Raw genomic sequence first — 20,363 nt, 5'->3', positions numbered from 1 at the left:
CAACAGAGAATTGACTCTGTTATAATACAGAATCTGTATGAATTAAAATAGATTTAAGTGTATTTTATGACCGGCAAGGTTGGGTGCACCCCTGCTAGTAATTAATTAAAATAACTAACTAGAGTGATTTTTTTTTTTAAATGTGAAAGGGATTTTGAAGCATTTAAATTTTTGACTATAAAATAATTTCTAGCTTAATTTAAAGTGAAAAGCTAAAAGTCAAGTGTTTTTTTTAATTATATATATACATAGATATACATATATATATATATAACTACTTCATTTACTCACATAAAATTAATATACGAAAGTATAGATTTATGCGTAAACTTTAAGTATTTACTTCAAAAGTGCTCAATATGTAAGTAGAGCTAGTTAGTAATTTATAATATATATATATGGCGATTAAGCTACACTGAATATTCGGCGTTTCATCCACTATAGGATTCGTCAGGCTTATGCATAAGCCTGACGAATCCTATAGTGGATGAAACGCCGAATATTTAGTGTAGCTTAATCGCCATATATATTTTATAAATTACTATATATATATATATATATATATATATATATATTCACCCCAAACAAGGCACATTGCCAATTTAACGTAAGGGGTTGGGACCATATCTACTGGAACACTATGTAAAGCGTTGAACAACAAGATGTCTGTCTGGCTATATGTCTGTCTGTCTGTCTCCATATTTTCAAACTCCATCTCCTCCAAAACTAAAAGTCGCAGAGCTAGGGACCTCAAATGATTGGATTTTTTACGGGTCGTTCTTTTATGGGTCTTTAACTGGTTAGAATAGTTTTTAAGGGTCAAAAATGGATCAAAATTGAAAAAAATGTTTATCCATTTTGTACATTAATCTTAGTTTATTTTTAATCAGTTTATATGCATGTCACATTGGTACAGTGGTAACGTCACCGGTTTGGAATGCTACAGTTTTGCTTACGGTTTCAATTCTAGCTGATGGCACCCAAATACTTTTTCTTGTTGTTTTTTTAACTTTTGAAATCACGACTCTATAATAATATATACAAAATCTGGACAAATTAAAATATCATATTTAATTGTATTTTATGCCTGGGCAAAGCACCAGTCCCCACTAGTTAGTCATAGTTTTATAAAAAAAAATATGATCTAGTTAATAATTAACAGCCAAATGATACTAATAAATAATTAAATTTAATTTTCAAAATCCTTTAAAAAATGGCAACAAAAAAAATGGCAAAATTGCAGAACAAATATGAATGTAAATCAACTCCCAGTGTATGGATGTAGTCAGTTCTACATAAAATGTACCATATTATGTTTTATAGTAAGCTATATAACCAAGAAATGAAGAAAAATGGAGGAAGAAAAACTAAATTAATTTAATGTTTTACCTGAATAAAAACTAAAACATATTTTATACAATAGTAGAAAATTAAACATTGTCGTCTGGAAAGCAAAAAACTAAATAAAAAAAAACAAACTTAGCCGACTTCTAAGAGTAATTTGCTAGATTTAGACATTTTCTTCTGGCAACCCTGCATGAAGGTATAAATAGATTTTCTTTGTAGATAATTTTCTTTCATTTTAGAATTACCATTCTCAGGTTACATTTTTACTTACTCTGTTACTCATAGACAAATGTGTAAAATGGTGATTTTTTTTTCTTTCTTTTGGTAATTTATAGTGTTGGGACGATTAATTGGAATCAGAATCAGTATTTGAATCGGAAAAATTTGTGCCTATTTTCTGATTCCAAAAGCGATTCTTTTGATCATCTTATTTTGTTTTGTTTAAAGCAAAATCTTCTGCTGTTGACATAATGATAAAATGATGTTTATTGATTTTAAACTACCAGTAAAACAAAACAAGTTATATATATATATATAAAACAAAACAAGTTATATATATATATATAGAACCGAATGTTTAACATCCCACCACAACTGCCAAATTTCTTAAATCCTACCATTAACTCTAAGTCTGAGTGCCAAGGCTAAAAAAAATATCTGTCTTAATCCTATTATTAACCCTAAGTTTGAGCAGAATTCTTCTATAAAAAAGATCCCTTAACCCTATTACAAACCCTAAGTCCTTCCTCAAAGAGATAAAAAAAAAAAAAATAAAAAAAGTATGCTCTACTTAAATGAAAAGTAATGTACAGTATTTATTTCCTGTAAAATAGTTATCTGCCCTAAAATACTGGAATGGTCCGGAAATGGGGAATCATTTTACATTAAATTCACATGCAAAATTGATGAGTACTGATCAAGGCTAAAAGCCACTTAAAGAATTAGAGATAATGTTTCATGAGATGGATTGATTGAGCACAGACTTATGACGAATACTATGAAAGGTTTGAAAATAATGAATAAAATTTATTCCAGTGTTGCAGTATTTTTTTTATATGATTAGACGCTATGTTTAAAGAAAATTGGAAGGTTCTACTTTTAGATACTGGCGATGGGAGCTGACCAATCAAATCGAGCCACACACTGCTAGCAACCAATCAGAAACCAGAATCACTCAATAAAACATAGTGGATATTTTAGAATTTGTTCACATGAAAAGGAATCTTACTCTTCATCTGCAGAATTTTACACTTCAAGACTTATACAGATTAGTTACCCACTCCCTTTTTCATCTCAGGACTCATGCAGATTAGCAACCCACCGAAAACTCTTCTAAAATTAAATATGGCTTTCAATTCACAAGGTTATGGACCAGATAGCAAACTTTAATTCGATGGATCGGAATCGAAATTCAAATTGTGGTAAAATTTTTTAATTCAAAAACTACACAAACTCATCCAGATACAACCTGAAAATCGAAATGGATTTATTGAAAAGAATGCAACTTTTTTTTTCAGTATTGATACAGTGCTTAGATGACAGAAGTCTATCACTGATAATGTGAGAAGCCTTGGAGGATGGCTGCAAAGCATTGAACATATTAAGAGAGCATTATTTATCAAAAGAAAACCCCAAAATTATCTCTTTATATACTGAACTGGCATCACTAAAACGAATGGAAGCCAAGATGATTACAGACTATATTATAAGGGCTGAAACAACAGCAAATTCATTAAAAATTTCTGGCGAAGTTATTAGCGACAGTCTGTTGATCTCCACGGTTCTTAAAGGGTTGCTGAGTGACTTTAAGCCGCTCACAACCGAGATAACCCAGAAAGAAAAACTCATGACTTTTAATAAATTCAAAACCAGCATACTCCATCTCATATGCAGATATATTCTGGAGCTGTGAGTTGATTCAATTATTTTTCCAATGACTTTAGCAAAAGGTGTAACCGTTTGGTAGTAATAGCATTATACTGAATGGTGTCAATGTGGTAAAAAGTTTGGCACTTCTGTATGAGAGGACCACAGGGCAAATCTGTGTATTTTAGTTTCGAGAATGGCCGATAGAGGTCGCTGTCAATCAAAGAACAGGGTCGATAACTCATACTTTTCTTGTAACTGTAATAAACACTATACAAACACTGTAATAAACACTATATAAACACTGCGTAATACAAAATTATATAAACACTGTAATAAACACTATATAAACACTGCGTAATACAAAATTATATAAACACTGTAATAAACACTATGTTCCAAAAAGGTTTCAATGAAAATCACTCATTGAAAAAAAAAAAAACAATATTATTAAAAAATTGAAAGTAAATGTCGATACATTTTTATAGTTTAAAGTTATATTTTGCTACATTGTCAAACTAAAATTAAATTTTGATATATTTTTATACAATCCTACGGTAAAAAAACAAACAAATAATTTAAAAAAGTCTATAAATGTTTCATGCTTTGGACATATTATTTTATTTTCAATTATTTTCTCATTGAAAAGAAATAGATTAAAACATTAAAATTATATTTTGATAGATTTTTTTTGTAGAATAAATATTTTAATTTTAATGTTTTTGTGTTACTTGTTGCGTTATATTTTTTTGTGTTTTCGGAGATGTTTGTTTATATTTGAGGTTCACAGAACAACCGACAGAGGTTGCTTCTAATTTAAAGAACAGGGACGATAACTCGTCTTGTGGTCCTCTCATACAGAAGTGCCAAAAGTTTTGCCATAATTTCCGGCATACAAGTGAAACTGGGGACCCCCCCCCAAATATTTTTCTTTTCTAGTAAAACCACCCATTTCTAAAATCAAGTCTTACCTTTAGTTTAGGATCCCATTGGTAACGATTCGCTGCTCCTTCAGCTGCTGCTACCGATACCTGCAAAAAAAAAAAAAAATCAGTAAAATGTATTAATTGTACAATACTCAGTTTCTCTCATAAGCTCTATTTTTAGAGACTAACTTTTCAATTAAAATAGGTTTTGGAAAAAGAAAAAGAAAAAGAAGAACAATCTTCATTTAGTGCCACACAAAATGGTCATCAAGGTCAAGGAGGATAGAAAAACTGAGAGGAAATAGCACACACCAGATCTCCACTGGTAGGGTGCGGAGAGTACAAGAACCTTGGGAAGGCTTATTGCCATTCATATAACAAGGAAGAAATCAATGGTAAACGGGTGTTGCCATAATGCAAAATAACTAGCAACGGTTGTTGAAAGATGGAGAGTATGCAGAAAATCTGGGAAAATTCAGGCCTAATGGGACACCATTTGTAATTATTAGTGAGCAATTATTACATGAAAACATTTAGTGAGTAAATAAGAATAATTAATGAAAACAACTTGAACACAATTTTGAAAATATTTATACTAATACATCTGTTAGTCTGTATTAAACAAGAGTATACTTGTCTCCATTACAATAAAAAAACATGTTGAAAGACAAGAAAAAGGAGCACACACACACACAGATATATATATACATACATATATATGTGTATGTATATATATATATATATATATATATATATATATACACACACACACACACAAGTGAGTCACCACTTATCAAAGCTCGGAAGTTACTCGAGGATAAAGGTTACTGAGTGTATAGTGGTCACTGGGACAGTTGGTATAGTTTGATTATTTAAGGGGACGGCTCAACAAGAACTTGTTTACATTGAACTTGAAAATGACCATACTGTAGTCAGCTGAAAAGTAGACCAGTGGAACAAAGTTTCACAGGCAAGAAGTTCTCAGAAAGAAGCTTTATTCATGGAATCTGTGTTTAGATTTAAGCACAGATAGAGAGTGGGGGAAATTGTTGATAATAATTGTACCTAGATGAGTGTATTTTTGTGAAAGTTTTGCAAGGAGGGCATGACCATAGATTGAAGCTCAACAAACACTTGCCATTAAAATAACGATAGAGGAGAGACAGGTTCGCAATGTCTCTTTTGTGAGAAAGACATTGCAGGGAAGAAAAAAGGGCATCACCTACTAAGTTCCAAAGCCGGTTTGGAATTCTGTCAAGGCAGGATAGGGTGCTCTCAGCAACACCTGCCCAGATGTGGCAACAGTACTCCATCCTAGAGCGTTCTCTGCTCTTATACAGGTAAAGGATTGCGTCGGCAATGAGATATTTACTGGAGTAGTAGAATGATCCAACCATTTTTCTGCCATTTTGGCAATGGATTTAATATATGTATTTCATTTCAGATCAGAAGTGAAGGTCAATCCCAGAAGCTTGTCAAAACATGATGCTTCCCCAAGAAGAAAACCATTCATTTCAACTGGGGTCAGACATGGGGTAAAGCGTTTATGATGAAAAAAGAGAAGCCTGGTTTTAGATGCATTAAAATTAACTAGCCACCTTTTTCCTCATTGAATTAAGCAAATTGTACTAACATTGAAATTGCAACAGCACGTAGAAAATATGTGACAAAGTGGTTTAGTTCTTTGATCAGTATTTGAGAGTTGCATAACTTGATCAGAATAGATAAACTCATTGTAAACATGCTCAAATGAAAAGCAGTTGACAAAACATCCGCCTTAAAAGTCATGCCAGAAAAACTGAGATTATAAACTCTATAAATTTCTATCCAAGGGAAAATAACTCTGGCACACACAACACTATTATAAGAACTGGAAATGTAGTAGGAATAATCCTAAACCTATACAAATCGTCTGAAAGATATCATATTTAGTTTGTTTCTTTTTCATATAAAGGGCATAGGAAGAAATTTTAGCTCTGATTAAATAGTACAAGATTAAATGATTAATTTATTTTTATTTCGGACCACTATTCTCATCTTTATTAGTTGTTGTTTTTTTTTTGATCTTTTATTGTTTTTTTTTGTTTTTTTTAATTCACAACGTTTCGGCCAACTATTCCTCTGGCCTTCGTCAGGTGGTAACCGCGACGGATAGGAACTTCAAAACCAAAAAAAACAATAAAAGATAAAAACAAAAACAAAAAACAACAAATAATAAAGATGAGAATAGTGGTCCGAAATAAAAATAAATTAATATATAATGCTCATCTCAAAAATGAATTCCAATTAAGGAATAATATATAAAGTTTAAATGAGTATGGCACAATCACGTTGACCCACCAGTTCTCGCCAGATCACCAAAGTTAAGCAACGTTGAGTCTGGCCAGTACTAGATGGGTGACAATTTGGGAAGTTTAGGCGCTGTATATACCTCTGGGAAGGTTGAACGTGAGGCTAGCACCCCCACCCTGAAAAAAGACCTCCTCGCTACAAAAGCATCTACGAAGTTATGGATGGCCTATGCCCCTCCAAGGGCTCAAGGCTATGGATGGATCAACAAGATTAAATATATTTTTAAAATCTGAGTAAATTTAGAATATTTTAAGCCCTGGAATAGGCGGGGGGGGGGGCATAACTTCACAAAATTAAAAAGATTTTTTATGCAAAAAATACTTAATGTTATTAATTTGAAATATGAATAAACCATTGCACATGTTTCCCATATTCACATTTAACATATCATCCATGTACCTCTTCATTCTAATCTGCTCCATCTCTCTTAACTTCCTATCAATTGTAGTTTTCCAAACTACTTAAGCAACTAATTAGAAACCTCCTACCACCACCTATATTCCACAAACTTCAATACCCCCCATCTTAACACTCTCTCTTATCTTGCTTTTCAAACTTCTTTCCTCTACCTGCACCTCCTACCCACTTTTCAGTTCTACTAAACATAAAATAAAACATGATACAAAAAATATTTCAACTGTTTGAAAACTAACATCAACTAAATCTCCACCATCTTCTCACCCCTTCCCATCCTTACACTATACCTACTAACTCGCATCTTGGATTCCTTGCTCCTTCAATGTATGAATAAATATTGTCTTTGTTATTGTAACATGCATTCTTGAAAAAGTTTGAAAACGGACAAAATATATTGAAGCAACTCGTATATCTGTATTAATATTTTTGGCCTAGACGTTGTATCAAAGTTTACAGTTACCCAAAGGTGCTGAGTTCAATCCTGAACGAAGGCAGTGAAAAAGTAACATTCAAAACAGAGAATCAGCAACTATGTCCCAAAGCCTAGGTGGAGTCCGAACACGGTACCCCCGTAATAATAATAACACGGTACCCCCGTAATAATAATAAAGGGTTGGATTCAAGACTCCTAACAAACGGTTCCTCAGTTCGATACAAAACACCTGATGAAGGCCGGAGGGCAAAACGGCCGAAACGTTGTGACAATAACAACCAAGATGAGGAAGTCCGACAATCTCAATCAATGAAAACACCTCATCTCAAAAATACAGACAATTACTATCTTCTTAGCATTACAAGTCGATTTTTTACATTTTAGATAATTGTTATTTTATCAACTTGCATGAAAAGAGCTATGTAAAAGATGCTTAAAACCGTTTGAATTATGCAAATACCATCAGTAGTTCAAAAGTCACGAGAATTTTAAGTGCGAAGGAATGCTTTTCTGTGGACATTTTTCTTTAGAAAAAGTGGGCTAAATTACAGACCTCAACATTTCAAGAAATTTGGTAATTTTGCCACCATTTATTTATTTTTCAATCTATTCTCATGAAACTTGGCACTCTTATTTAAAATTGTGTGCTCTTTCTGATTATGCAGTCAAATCTGATGTATCTCTTTACCATAAGCCATGAATTATAAATTCAGATGTACAAATTTTTGTGTACAAATTTTTTTTTTTTAAACTGCCGCATGGTATCATACAGTGAGTGTCTATTCATGAACAAAACTAAGTATTATAGTGGTATTTAAATATAGCTTTATTGAGAATAGGCATTTTCCTGCCTCTTCACCAAAGGAGAGCTTAATCTTGGTTGTAGCCATTGAATGCCTAAAGAGCATTCATGACCGGTATTTACTATTCCCCTCAAAGAAAAAAAAAACGTTGAGTAGACATGAATTAATCTCAGAAATAAATCAAAGAAAATTTTTCATATAGATTTTGGATTTCTGTAAAAGATGGAAATGCCCATAGTCGACCAGAACTTATGCATTTTGGCACCAGTCCAATTTTCAATTTTGTAAATCCTCTCTATCTGGCCCAAAATATACCCCTATTTTCTAAGATGCAACTATAAATCGTACTCTACATGAATCCTTGATGTAGCTTTCATAGTACCAGGATACCAGGAATCCTGATAAGCAACAACTATATATTCACCAGTTGATGGTAATTTTTGTCATCTCTATTCTGTTGTTTTACTGAAAATTCAATTATGTAAACAAAGAAATAAAATGGTAATTTTTTATCTTGTTTGCACCTTAACATTTAAATGATTACTTTTATAGGTTTTAGGGTATGCTGAAAACGAATATCGCATTTAAATTTCTGCAAATAAGTAGCTTTCTGGATATTAAGCAATGTCATTTCTTATGTTATCGCTGGTGGCCATCTTGGTATGCGCAAATGTAACCCCGAGAAACTATGTGCAAACGCACATACCAAGATGGCCACCAGCAATAAGATAAGAAATGACATTGCTTAATGTTCTGGGGTAACTGACACCCCTATTCCTGTCTTCACATGGACTCTCCCATCGCTGTGAAAGGCAGCCATTTTGGACTCTCTAATCAGAGATTCCATGCCAGCCTAATCGTTGACATGACTTTACAGACTCTCCTGTTTGATATTGTGAACCCCTAAAATAAGGCCACAACACTTAATATCCAGAAAGCTACTTATTTGCAGAAAATTTAAATGCGATATTCGTTTTCAGCGTACCCGAAAACCTTAACAGGTAGTCATTTTAAAGAAAAATGTTATGGTGGAAACAAGGTAAAAATTTACAAAATGCATCACAATGAAATTATTTATCGAACCGCCTAATTATTATTATTATTATTATTATTATTATTATTATTTATATATCCTCAGTTAAAAAAAAACAGAAAAAAACGGGTTTGTTTTACGGATTCGAAAAAATAGTCTTGACAATGAGTTACAAATAAATTTAAGTTTCACGATATATTTTATTTAATTAATAGGTGAAAGTACAGAATAGTTAAAAAAAAAACAAACCCTTCCTTCCCCATGTTAAGAATGGGTTTCTAAATAATAACGTTATTATTTTAGCATGGTAGCATAAGGGCACAAGTACATTTTATTTGTTTTATATTTGTTTTTTTTTTGACCCCTAAAAAACACAATTCTACCTTAAGTACTAGTAAGAAGTTATAAATACCATGATAACAGAAATGCATGTACTGAGTACATTTTGTTGTTGTTGTTGTTTTTTTAACGCTTTTAGTACATGTGTACTAAAAGTGTTAAAAACAAAATATTATTTGGAAATCAAATTTGAAAAACTTGAAAATAATTTTTTTTAATTGACAAACTCAGAATAAAAAAATGAAACTGATTTTTCTGCTTTCGTTTTGAAAACAGAAAAAAGTTGGGGTTTTTTATTTTTAAGAGAATACAAACGAAACTTGTCCAGTACAGATGGACTTCTATGCTTATATAGGCTGTAAAATTTCATTCATATCCAATCAAATTTGACCCCGCACATGTGTATCCAAACGTAACGTGTGAAATGTAAACATTGAAAAAATAGTTTCCTTTTTTGCTGTCGTCATTTTTTACCGTTTTTCATTTTTAACTTAGAGCATTGAACGTATAAAAGAAAAATAGATTAACATCATTGGAATGCTTATTCTATTTCCATGATTGTAATTCTTTTAAAAATTGACCCACAAATAAAAAAGATGTAACTTGTTGAAGCACATTAAGTATGTAATATTGCCGATGTCCACGAAAATACAGCATACGCTTGTAATGCTAATCTTTTATATATATATATATATAAAAGGCTTTTGGGGGGGGGTTCTTCAAGGCGTTTACTATTTCTTAGAACTGTTTATGTACCCCCTAGATCATAATATCTATGATTTGCGAAGGGACGTTGTGTCAATTTTGTATATCCGCCAAAGCTTGGGGGGGGGGGGCTCAGGGTGGTCACTGTGTCTTAGAACTTTTTATATATTGTCTAGGTTGCAATATCTCCAATTTACGAAAAGAGGTCGTAAATATTTTATTTCAGCGACTTTTATGTTACAAAATTTTCGCTGTGATTTAATTTTCTCTACTACTACAACTACTAATATGGCATAATGTTTGAACTAGAAAACCAGACATTCACGATCAACTACCTGCTTTTTTAAACATTTAATTTCACCCTTCCTCACTTCTCTGCCTGCTTAGCGTTGTGGTAAGTCATCAGGCTATTCGCCTCAAGGTTTCAGGTTCAAGCCTCCCCCTCCCTCCTCAAACTTTTTTTTTCTTTTCAGCCAGGCAATGCTGGGTACCCCTACTAGTCTATATATATATAAAAGGCAAAATGTGTGTGCACATTTTTTGTATGTCCGGCAAAGGCTTTTTTGAAGAAGGTTCTCCATGGGGTTACTAATTCTTAGAACTTTTTATATACCGTCTAGATCATAATATCTAGGATTTGCAAACGTGCGTCGCGTCTAGATTTATTGACATCGACTTTTACAAAATTCTTGCTATTTCAGCCCCTATCGTGTTGGTTCGGCTTTTTTGTATAAATAAAGTGAAACTAAGTTGAAACGTGAACGGTTCCTCGGCTTTCATGCCGGGAACATCCAGAAAGCAATAAAGCTTTGATCAATGCAGGGCAAACAAACCCCTTATATCAGACAATTGCTACTCAATTTGGGTAATCCCCTTTTTATGGGAGCTGCCCCCCCCAACATCTTAAGGGAAACAAAACCAACCAAAGTTGGGTAAACAAACCCCAAAAAACTGCCTCGCAGTAAAAGTTAACTGAGGGATTTCTATTTGATCTCATTAAATTCACAAGTTTTTAATCTATATATATAAAAGGCAAAATGTGTGCGCACATTTTATGTATGTCTGATAAAGGCTTTTTTCGCCGGGCTTCTCGGGGGGGGGGGTTACTATTTCTTAAAACTTTTTATATACCGTCTGAATGATAATATCAAGGATTTGCAAACATGCATCGCGCCTAGATTTATTTAGATCGACTTTTCATAAAAATCACGCTATTTAGCTGTGTCGCCTGTTTGTTCGGTTTTTTAGTATAAATAAAGTGAAACTAAATTGAAACGGTACGTGTTCTTGACTTTCATGCAGGAAGGTCCAGAAAACAATCAGCTTTTGATCAATGCGGTAGAAACCGTCATATCAGACAATTGCTTTCATTTAGACACCCCCATTTTTTATGGGAAGCTGGTTTTCTTACTTCATTAAGCTATATGTGATTGCCTCGGGACTACCTATCATCGGTTTACTGGTCCCCTTAAGAATTTTCGTATTCTTTCCAACGCCTGTTTCACTTTAATTTTTAAAATTTCTCAATATAGGAAGTGAGAGTTAGTTAGTTAGTCAGTGAGAAACTCAGGAGTCAGAGTCAGGTGATAGTCTGGGTCCAGACATGGGTTTCAATCGTCTAGAAGCGAGACGATCACATTTTGAAAATTAATATGTGAACCTTTGAATTCCTGAATGCAAAGCCACCAACCGGTTCAAGTGGAAGAAGAATAAATGTTCAATGTGTTTTTATAACTCCGTCTGTTGTGTCCATCATTACATGAAAAAGGTATTGTTTATTTATATGTACACTCTCTCCTTGTATCTACGTGTTAATGTCCAATGTTGATGTGTTAATGTTTCCATCCCATGTCTTACAATATGAACATTTACAACATGAATCTCTCCTAAGACTGTCTATCACTCTAAGACAATTATTCTTACTTATAACATGAACAACAAAATAACATTCATCATCTTTAGTATAATAAGTGAAACGTTGATATGTAACACTACCACTGTTTTTTTTTTGTTTTTTTTTTTAAACACTTTTCTATACCCAGGCTGCCTGCTATTGTTTTGATTCCCCCACCACCTCTCTACACCCGGGCACTCCTACTACTACAACTTTTTTTTTCTCTCTCTCTCTCTCTCCACCTACTGTTGTTTCGATTCCTCACCCTACTACTCCACCTCTCTGCACCCGGGCAACGCCGGGTATCCCTGCTCGTCTTTTATAAGAATATGTTGTTCAGTTATCTCCCACTGCAAGGGTTGAAAAGTGGGATTTAGAAGTCAGCGCCCCTGAGGAGAGGCACTCTGATCTGCAAAAAGTGCCTGGACAGCCCCGTCAGTATTTTGTGGTGAGGGTGCCTTAGGCGATTAGCAATAAACTAACTCCTTCTCACAGAGAGAAGGAAAAGCCTAGGAGGGAGTACCTACTAGAACTGCACAGAACTAAACTCCCACCGCAAAATCAACAGGACCCGGATCATTACAGGAATGATCTAATCTTTGTTAATTGTGGGGCCGAGAATAAAAATGCCTAGCCGAGTTTTCTTTTCTCTTTTAATGAAATCAACCAGAGATAAAAACGTTAAACATTATTTCTAACTCTTCATTGTTTCTTCTTTAAATTTGAGTAGTGAAGTTTCTTAAAATTATTTAAACAAATTGTTTTAAACAAAATGTCAAAAATATTGGCACTTCTGCATTTTAGCCTTCTTTGATTTTCGTTTGTGAAGAGTTCAATTCAGGACAAGAAGGGGACAGACAGACAGACAGACATGTAGCCTTTTATATATGAAATTATAGATATAATTATAAAGAAAAAAAAATGACTTACCTTAAGTGCTGCCATACTTTCTTCAAATAAAGCAGTCAATTTTTCTGATATATCTTTAACAATCTTTTTGGGATCAAGTGGATTAACGTGAGCAGCGTGTGGGTTATATCTGCTATAATGCTGAAATAAAAAGAGGAATGAGACGGTTCAAAAAAGAAAAATCATTTATAATGAAATCGATAATCATGCAGCTTCGAACAAAAACAAACAAAAAAATATTATCTACAACCAGCAATCTTCAGCTGTGTTAGATAAGTGTTCTGTTGCAAATTATTTAAATACAATTCCTTATCATTGAAAAATAAAAAAAATAGTCTAAAAGAAATAGTATCAGGTATGTATATGCAGTGTGAATGTAAGTATGTAAGTGAAACGTATCCGGCTGAGAGTTGAAGACATGTGTTGCATGAAGAGAAATGATATGAGAATGATACGATGCGTAACGCAAGTCTTAAAGATGGGCTTAGTTCTGAGGAAGATTAAATATGGACAGCATAGGAAGATGTGTGCAGAACAGGAGACTTTGTTGGTTTGGTCACATTGACAAAACGGTTGAGAGTTCTTGTGTTAATAGATGTAAAACAGTTCAGATAGAAAGGTCAGTTGACAGTGGAGACATGAATTTGGGAACTTTAAGCGTGGAATCAACCCATACATCACACCCAGATCCATTGTGTACCATCTATAGGTTAAATAAAATCTATTGTTTACATACGGCATAACCACTGTTGGACCACTGAAGTTAAGCAATGTTGAACCTGTTCAATACCAGACGGGTAATCATTTGGGAATACCAGGCGCTGTATGTAGGAGGACATTAACACCGCCCTGCAAGATCTGCAAAAATATAATATCATCATCGTACCTGACAGAGACATACTGGGGATCATTCCCTAGACAATTCCACCTTCAGAGGAAGCCAGCTCAATCCATTTAGGGTGAATATTATTTTAAGAATACTATTTACGAAATATACATCTACAAAACAAGACTTGTGTATGAGTGCAAAAAAATGTAAGACAATAATGCTTATTCCATAATCGGTGTCGATAAAAATTATACCACATTCAACATTATACATTCTTTATCAATTCTTTATGGTCGTCTTCAAGCCAAAAGTAAACAAATGTTGTCTTCAAGTCAAAAGTAAACAAATTTTTGTTGAGCATCCACCCCCTGAATAATCCATTTCTATCCCATTTCTACCAGTATTGTCTTAGTGTCTACCATAAACTCATTAACTCTTATCCTCGAATGGCCTTTGGGCCTTGATAAGTGGACTTTTATGTAAAAAAAAAAAAAATGTCTGGTAGCTTCATCTGAACACCACATGTTGACCACACAACTATCTCAGAATTCATTCCTCATAGTTGATGACTCGAAGTCTATAGAAGAATATAAGCATGCTAAACGTTTGCAAGTTCATTTTTATCACATCCATCTATACATATAAATCTCACCTGTCTGTTTAAATGTATGTATGCATGCCTAAAACTTTCGACGGTAGCAACGGATTTTCACGAGATCGGTATCGTTTTGATGCTCGACCCTTCGGACGACAAATATAAAAAAATTGGCCAAAAACATTAATCGCTTCATCTTCAACTGGGCACTTTTCTACAAGGAGGGAGTCGCTTTTTTCGCTGATATTTTCGAAAGTCATCCCCTCTTTTCGAGTGTCTAGCTTTAATTTAAGCCTACGTCACTTCCGGCTTGGTGATGGACGCAACAGCAAACACATGACTTTTTTCACATTCTTTTCCTCCTTTGCGGTACGGGTTCGAGCCTGCCTGCCTACTACCACTTTTTTTTTTGTTTATTTTGCTCAACATACATCTCTAAACACCCAGGCAATGCCGGGTATCCAGGCTAGTACACATATAAAGTTGAGTTTTTTGTAGCACTGACGTTGATATTAAAAGCCTACTTTTTCTAAAATGAACTTTTTAATATACTCAGTCATGGATATGTGAGCGACTTCATGAAGGCAATGCCAGGTGGCTTGCTACTTGTTTTATAAATTTTTTCCAGCCAAATTATTAGTTGTATAACAAACCTCAAAAAATTAAATTAACAATTCTCCTTCAGGTTGTCTATGAGGAGATCTGTGGGGGGTTTCTTTACATCAACAAAAGGTTGACAACAATTGCTACACAAGTCTGACTATTTCAAACATGCTTTTTCTTTGATACATGATCTAGCTCAACCAATCAGAGCCTTTGGTATCTTTTAGTTCTTTGCTTCTTTCCTCCCGCTTATGCAACAACATCAGAAACAGGATAGATATCAGATCAATACAAAAGGCATAGGATGATAAAACTAACATAAGATTAAGTTATACTGAACATCAGAAACAAGTAAAATTATTCAGAGTAAAATGATAATCAGCCGTTCTTCTAACGACGATCAATGAGGAGGAGTTGAGCCTATTGGGATTTCACACGTTGAACTGCAAATAAACTGGTATGGGCAGCAACAAACCAGGGATCAATTGTATCAGAATCAAAGGGAAGAAAATTGAGTCGTGGAAACTGAAGTAAATTGTTTAACTGAAAAATATAAGATTGGCATACTTAGCCGCTTCTTATTTCAGGAGACAGAGGATATCCATTGGCAGGGTGTCTGCATGATGAAGATTTTTAATTGAAGCAACGGTTGCTCAATCTGTAACGTTATTATTACTTTTAAAATGGATGCAACACATGTAGAGACTCACAAAGAAAATAGTTTTTGGAACTGACCTTCACTCCTGATCTAAAATGAACACATACATCAAATCTGATACCAAGATTGCCGGAAAAATGGTCGGATCACTCTACCACTCTAGTATGTACCTCACTGCCAATCCAATCCTATTTTTATACCCTAAAATGGAGCATTGTTGTCACATCTGGGTAGGAGCTGCTCGCCACACACTAACCAGTCCAAAACCGACTTTAAAACCTAGTAGATAATGCCCTTCTCTCTTCCCTGCAGCCTCTTTCCCACAGAAGAGATGTTGCGAGCCTGTCTCTGTTCTATCGTTAATTTCATACCAAGTGCTCGACTGAATTCCAATCTATGGACCGTCCTCGCCAAACTTTCACACAAAAACACTTGACTAGTTACAACCACTATATATAATTCCCCCAACTCTATCGGTGCCTAAATTTAGACAGATTCCATGAACAAAATTTATTTCCCAGAACTGCCTGTCCGTGGAACATTGTTCCGCTAGCCTGCTTCCTGGTTGTATACAACATAGTAGCTTTCAAATCCAATGTAAACAAGTTCTTGTTGAGGCATCCTCATAAATAATCAAATTTTACCCAATTTAAACCATTAACGATTACTCTACTACCACCTCACATTCATTAACTCTTATCCTCGAGTGGGCTTTGGGTCTTGATAAGTGGTGACTCCCAAGTAAAAAAAAAAAAAAACTTTAGCATAAATTTTTTTTAGGTGAAATGAAAAAGATGTTATTTCACACGCAATTCGACGATGCATATTTACAATGGATATTCACAATTCTTTATCTTTTTTTCAAATTTCGGGGCTTCAAGTCTTGTAGCTATAATCCGCTGTTGTGTTTCCGCAATTCTTCTCTAAGACCAACAGGTCAGCCGGCTCGCTTCTGAAGGGGTAGGAGGAGGACACATCACATGCTTGTCGAGCATACCTTTTGAATCGACATTTTTTTTCCATTTTCTTTTTTCTCCCTTCCTTTTCTTTCGATCTTGATGCCTACTTACGCATTTCCTTCCATGATGTCATGCTCACCGCTTAAATGCTGACACGAAATTAACTCGGCATGCGAGTCGTCAATATGCGCATGTATCTGGATGATGGAGCCCGCAACTACATTACAAATCCATAACTGGATATGTGACATGATATTGCTCAAATACAGTGGCAAAAAACAAATCGAAAACAAAGCAATGCTGGAACAAGGAGCACTGCTATCATATCTGCTACTACAAAAGTACTCTTTCTTGCTTTAACAGCGAAAAAAAATCTACTTTGAAATCAAGTGGGATTGACCTCTTGAGTTCGCTATCGCCCCTTTTTCTCACAAAAGAGATGTTGCTAGTCTTTATACTATTGCTCAACTGAGTTCCAATCTCTGGTTCCTCCTTGCAAAACATTCTCAGCAAGAACTTGTCTTCCTAATACAACTTTAAGAACCTTCCGGTTTTTTTTTCCATTCTATACTTAGCATCAAATGGAATTTTCAGGAGCAGTTTCTTTCTAAGAACTTCTCATCTGAGAAACATGTTACCAGAGGATTGCTTCCCTGTGGGCTACAACATGGTCATTTTCAAATCTAATATCAGTTTCTCATAAAGTTTCCAAATAATAAATTTTGTTCTATTAATCATTATCATTTCTCTCATTATATTCTTCATCATTCAGCTGATAATTCATTCATCTCATTAATCCTTATCCTCGAGTGGCCTTCAGGCTTTGCTAAGTGGTGACTACCTTTGTAGAAAAAGAAAATGTCTTTCAGTCTTGATAAGTGCTGAAATGCTGGTGTTATTTCAGAGTTTCCTTTTCTCCTAAACTACCAAGGTTTAAGAGTCCTTTCTACCCTACTATTCCAATTATTGTGAAGGGGTAAAGAGATGGATTCATACCTTTTCCCATGAGTATTAAAAAAAGTCACTTTACACCTACTCTCACTTCCTAGCTTACACTTCCTGATAATCTCAAATGGTCATCCATCTAAGTACTGGCTAGGCTAAATATTGCTTAACTTTGATCTGATCAGCAGTTGTGTTCCATGTTGATATAACAGTAACATCTTTACTATCATACAAAAGGAAGTTTGTGTGTGTGTGTGTGTGTGTGTATGTGTGTGTGTGTGAGAGAGAGAGTTCGTTTCCTATGGACTCCAAAACGATTGGGCTGATTTTTTATGAAATTTCACGCAAATGTACTTTATGATGTATCTGGCAGTGTTCTTAGATAGATTTTGTATCGGAATGTCTTTGATAAGTATCGATAATAGAAAAATAATCCAATGGAAGAAGGAACAGGCGAGTTTGGCCAAAGTTAACACCTTATACAGCCTAACATCACAAGTGCATTATCTAATTAAACCATGATTTTCTTCATCTTTTGTGAAATAAAGGTAAACACTTGCATATGCGATAAAAATCAAAAAGCATTTGCAAAAATTATCGGATTCATCTTTTCTCTCGGATTTGTTGTTTTGTTTAAATATATTTTTATATTTTGTTGATATTTGTAGAATGTTAAAGTTGTTTTCTGATTGCATTATGCAATTATATCTTCTCTGCTTTTAATCAATCAATATAGCACAAATCGATTCATTATTTCTGCAATGCTATCTAAAAATATTCCTAATTTTTGGTGAATAAAGTGATTTGTTGTGCATTTAGTTATTTTATGGTAGAACAGATTTAGTCTTTGAATGTTTGCATTCATCGAAACAAGTCAATGATTGTTATGGTTGGAAGGTGTTTCCTAATTATAGATGTAGTTATTCGTATTATTTGGATTCATCGGACTACTGTTTTCATCTCGAGTGCGATTTTCACAACGTTTCGGCCGATATAACCTCCGACCTTCTTCAGGTGTATCTTGTGGAACTCAGGAATGTTTCTGTGGAATTTGGACAGAATTTCAAGCGGAACTCTTTATTTACTTCACGGGGGGTAGTGTTTTTGTTCCATCAATCATGACTGGATAGAGGTCCTAAGTAATTCACAATTGTATTTTTTAGTCGCCCACACTGAGGATTGAACCTTCAACAGTATATCACTTTACAATTGATTTTTTCCAAGTACTTTAACCACTGCACCACCAGTCCTTGATGCAAATTCCCGAGTTCCACAGAAACATTCCCGAGCTTGACAAGATACACCTGAAGAAGGTCGAAGGTTATATCGACCAAAACATGGTGAAAATCACACTCAAGATGAGAACAGTAGGCCAACGAATCCAAACAATATGAATAATCAAGCCTCATCTCAAAAATTCAGAAACATATAGTTGTTAATTAACTAATAACTAAATATCAATAACAAGTCCCTTCCCCCCAAAAAATGTTGAGTAATTGTCATTTAATAATTATTTAAGCTACGACATGTTTACCCTAGTTGTAGATACTACTTGTTGCATGGTTGCCATACCTCTTATAAGCATCACCTCTTTCTAACATTAAAAAATGAAACCATAAATTCTTAAGTTTTTTTTTTCTTACGTCCAAGTGGCGATATACCTTGTTATGGGTGAACGTAAGTAAAAAAAAAAAAAAATCTATTAAAAAATAGTAGTAAAAGTCAATAACCCAACTTTCCTATCATAACATAAACTTTATTAAAGGAAATGTTAAAAAAGAAAAAACAAGTGAAGGATGCATGATCCCCTGTGAGTGCACAGTGAATGAGGCATAAAAACATGACTAAGTTCAGCATTTGCCCCCCCCTCCCATTTAGCCTCAAAAGTCCTCAAGTCCTTAAACATATTTAAATTTGATTTCTGCACCATGCAAAACTGCTAAATAGATATACACAGAAAATTTTAGACAAATATGGTAAAATAGTCCCAAAAATGGAGTGTTTTTTATTAGCCCTAAAACAGCCCCTGGGGCATACCCAAGAGTTATCGTGAAGTATAGACAAACAAAATTATATAGAAATCAGTCAGTTACAACTTTTCAGAAAGTTTTATAATAAAAATCCAAGGCATCAATTTTTTTTAATAAGCACAAAAATGTCAATTTTAGACATTTTAACCTGAAAGTGGAGCAATCCGAGTTTTCCCGGAAAATCGGTTCTGTTACTTTTTTTTATTCATATCATGTGCAAAATTTTTTAAAATTCCAAGGCGTAGTTATTGAGAAAAGTACGAGCGGACAAGAATGAATTTACAGGTCCGCCCTCTTTTTGTGTGTGTGTGGGGGGGGGACCAATAATAATAAGTACACAAAAAAAAAAATAAATAAATGATTGACACTGAGAGATGCATGTGATAAGGATGCAGAAAAACTATTCTGAAAATCCAAAATATTTTTTTTTTTTTACTATGTCTCATAACAGGTAGACAAATAAAAAGATATATGATGCAGGATTATAACAACCCCTCCTCTCCCAGCTCCCACAGACACACACAAGTATTGATATCTTACTTTCCTCATCTCAAATTCTAACTTGATGCCAATCTTGTAAATTCTGGTCAAAGTCAACAACCTAACTTTCGTATCTGAAGAAAAAAAAAAAGAAAAAAAAATGTTGGGCTTTCTGCCAGAAAGCTATAGGCTTCCATAGAAGTGCGCATGTTTATATGCAACTGCAAGACATGTTCGTAC

General features: G+C 34.2%; 1 protein-coding gene across 11 annotated transcripts in view; it reads right to left on the bottom strand.

Annotated features, from left to right (window-relative positions):
* LOC145277896 (voltage-dependent calcium channel subunit alpha-2/delta-2-like) overlaps positions 1-20,363 on the bottom strand; it is a 445,906-nt gene that overhangs the window by 302,642 nt on the left and 122,901 nt on the right. For all 11 annotated transcript variants that reach the window (XM_080129937.1, XM_080129974.1, XM_080129993.1 and 8 more), the window contains exons 3-4: positions 13,046-13,165; positions 4,185-4,244 (exon numbers count right to left, since the gene is read on the bottom strand). In XM_080129937.1, the coding sequence (XP_079986063.1) occupies positions 4,185-4,244; positions 13,046-13,165 (180 nt within the window). The remainder of the gene's footprint in view (positions 1-4,184; positions 4,245-13,045; positions 13,166-20,363) is intronic.

Source organism: Euprymna scolopes, chromosome 1 (genome assembly GCF_053919585.1).
Source record: "Euprymna scolopes isolate OS-2025 chromosome 1, ASM5391958v1, whole genome shotgun sequence".
In the NCBI taxonomy this organism is placed as follows: Eukaryota; Metazoa; Mollusca; class Cephalopoda; order Sepiida; family Sepiolidae; genus Euprymna; species Euprymna scolopes.
Note: the sequence above shows the minus strand (reverse complement) of the source record. Positions and strands in the feature narration are given on the sequence as shown.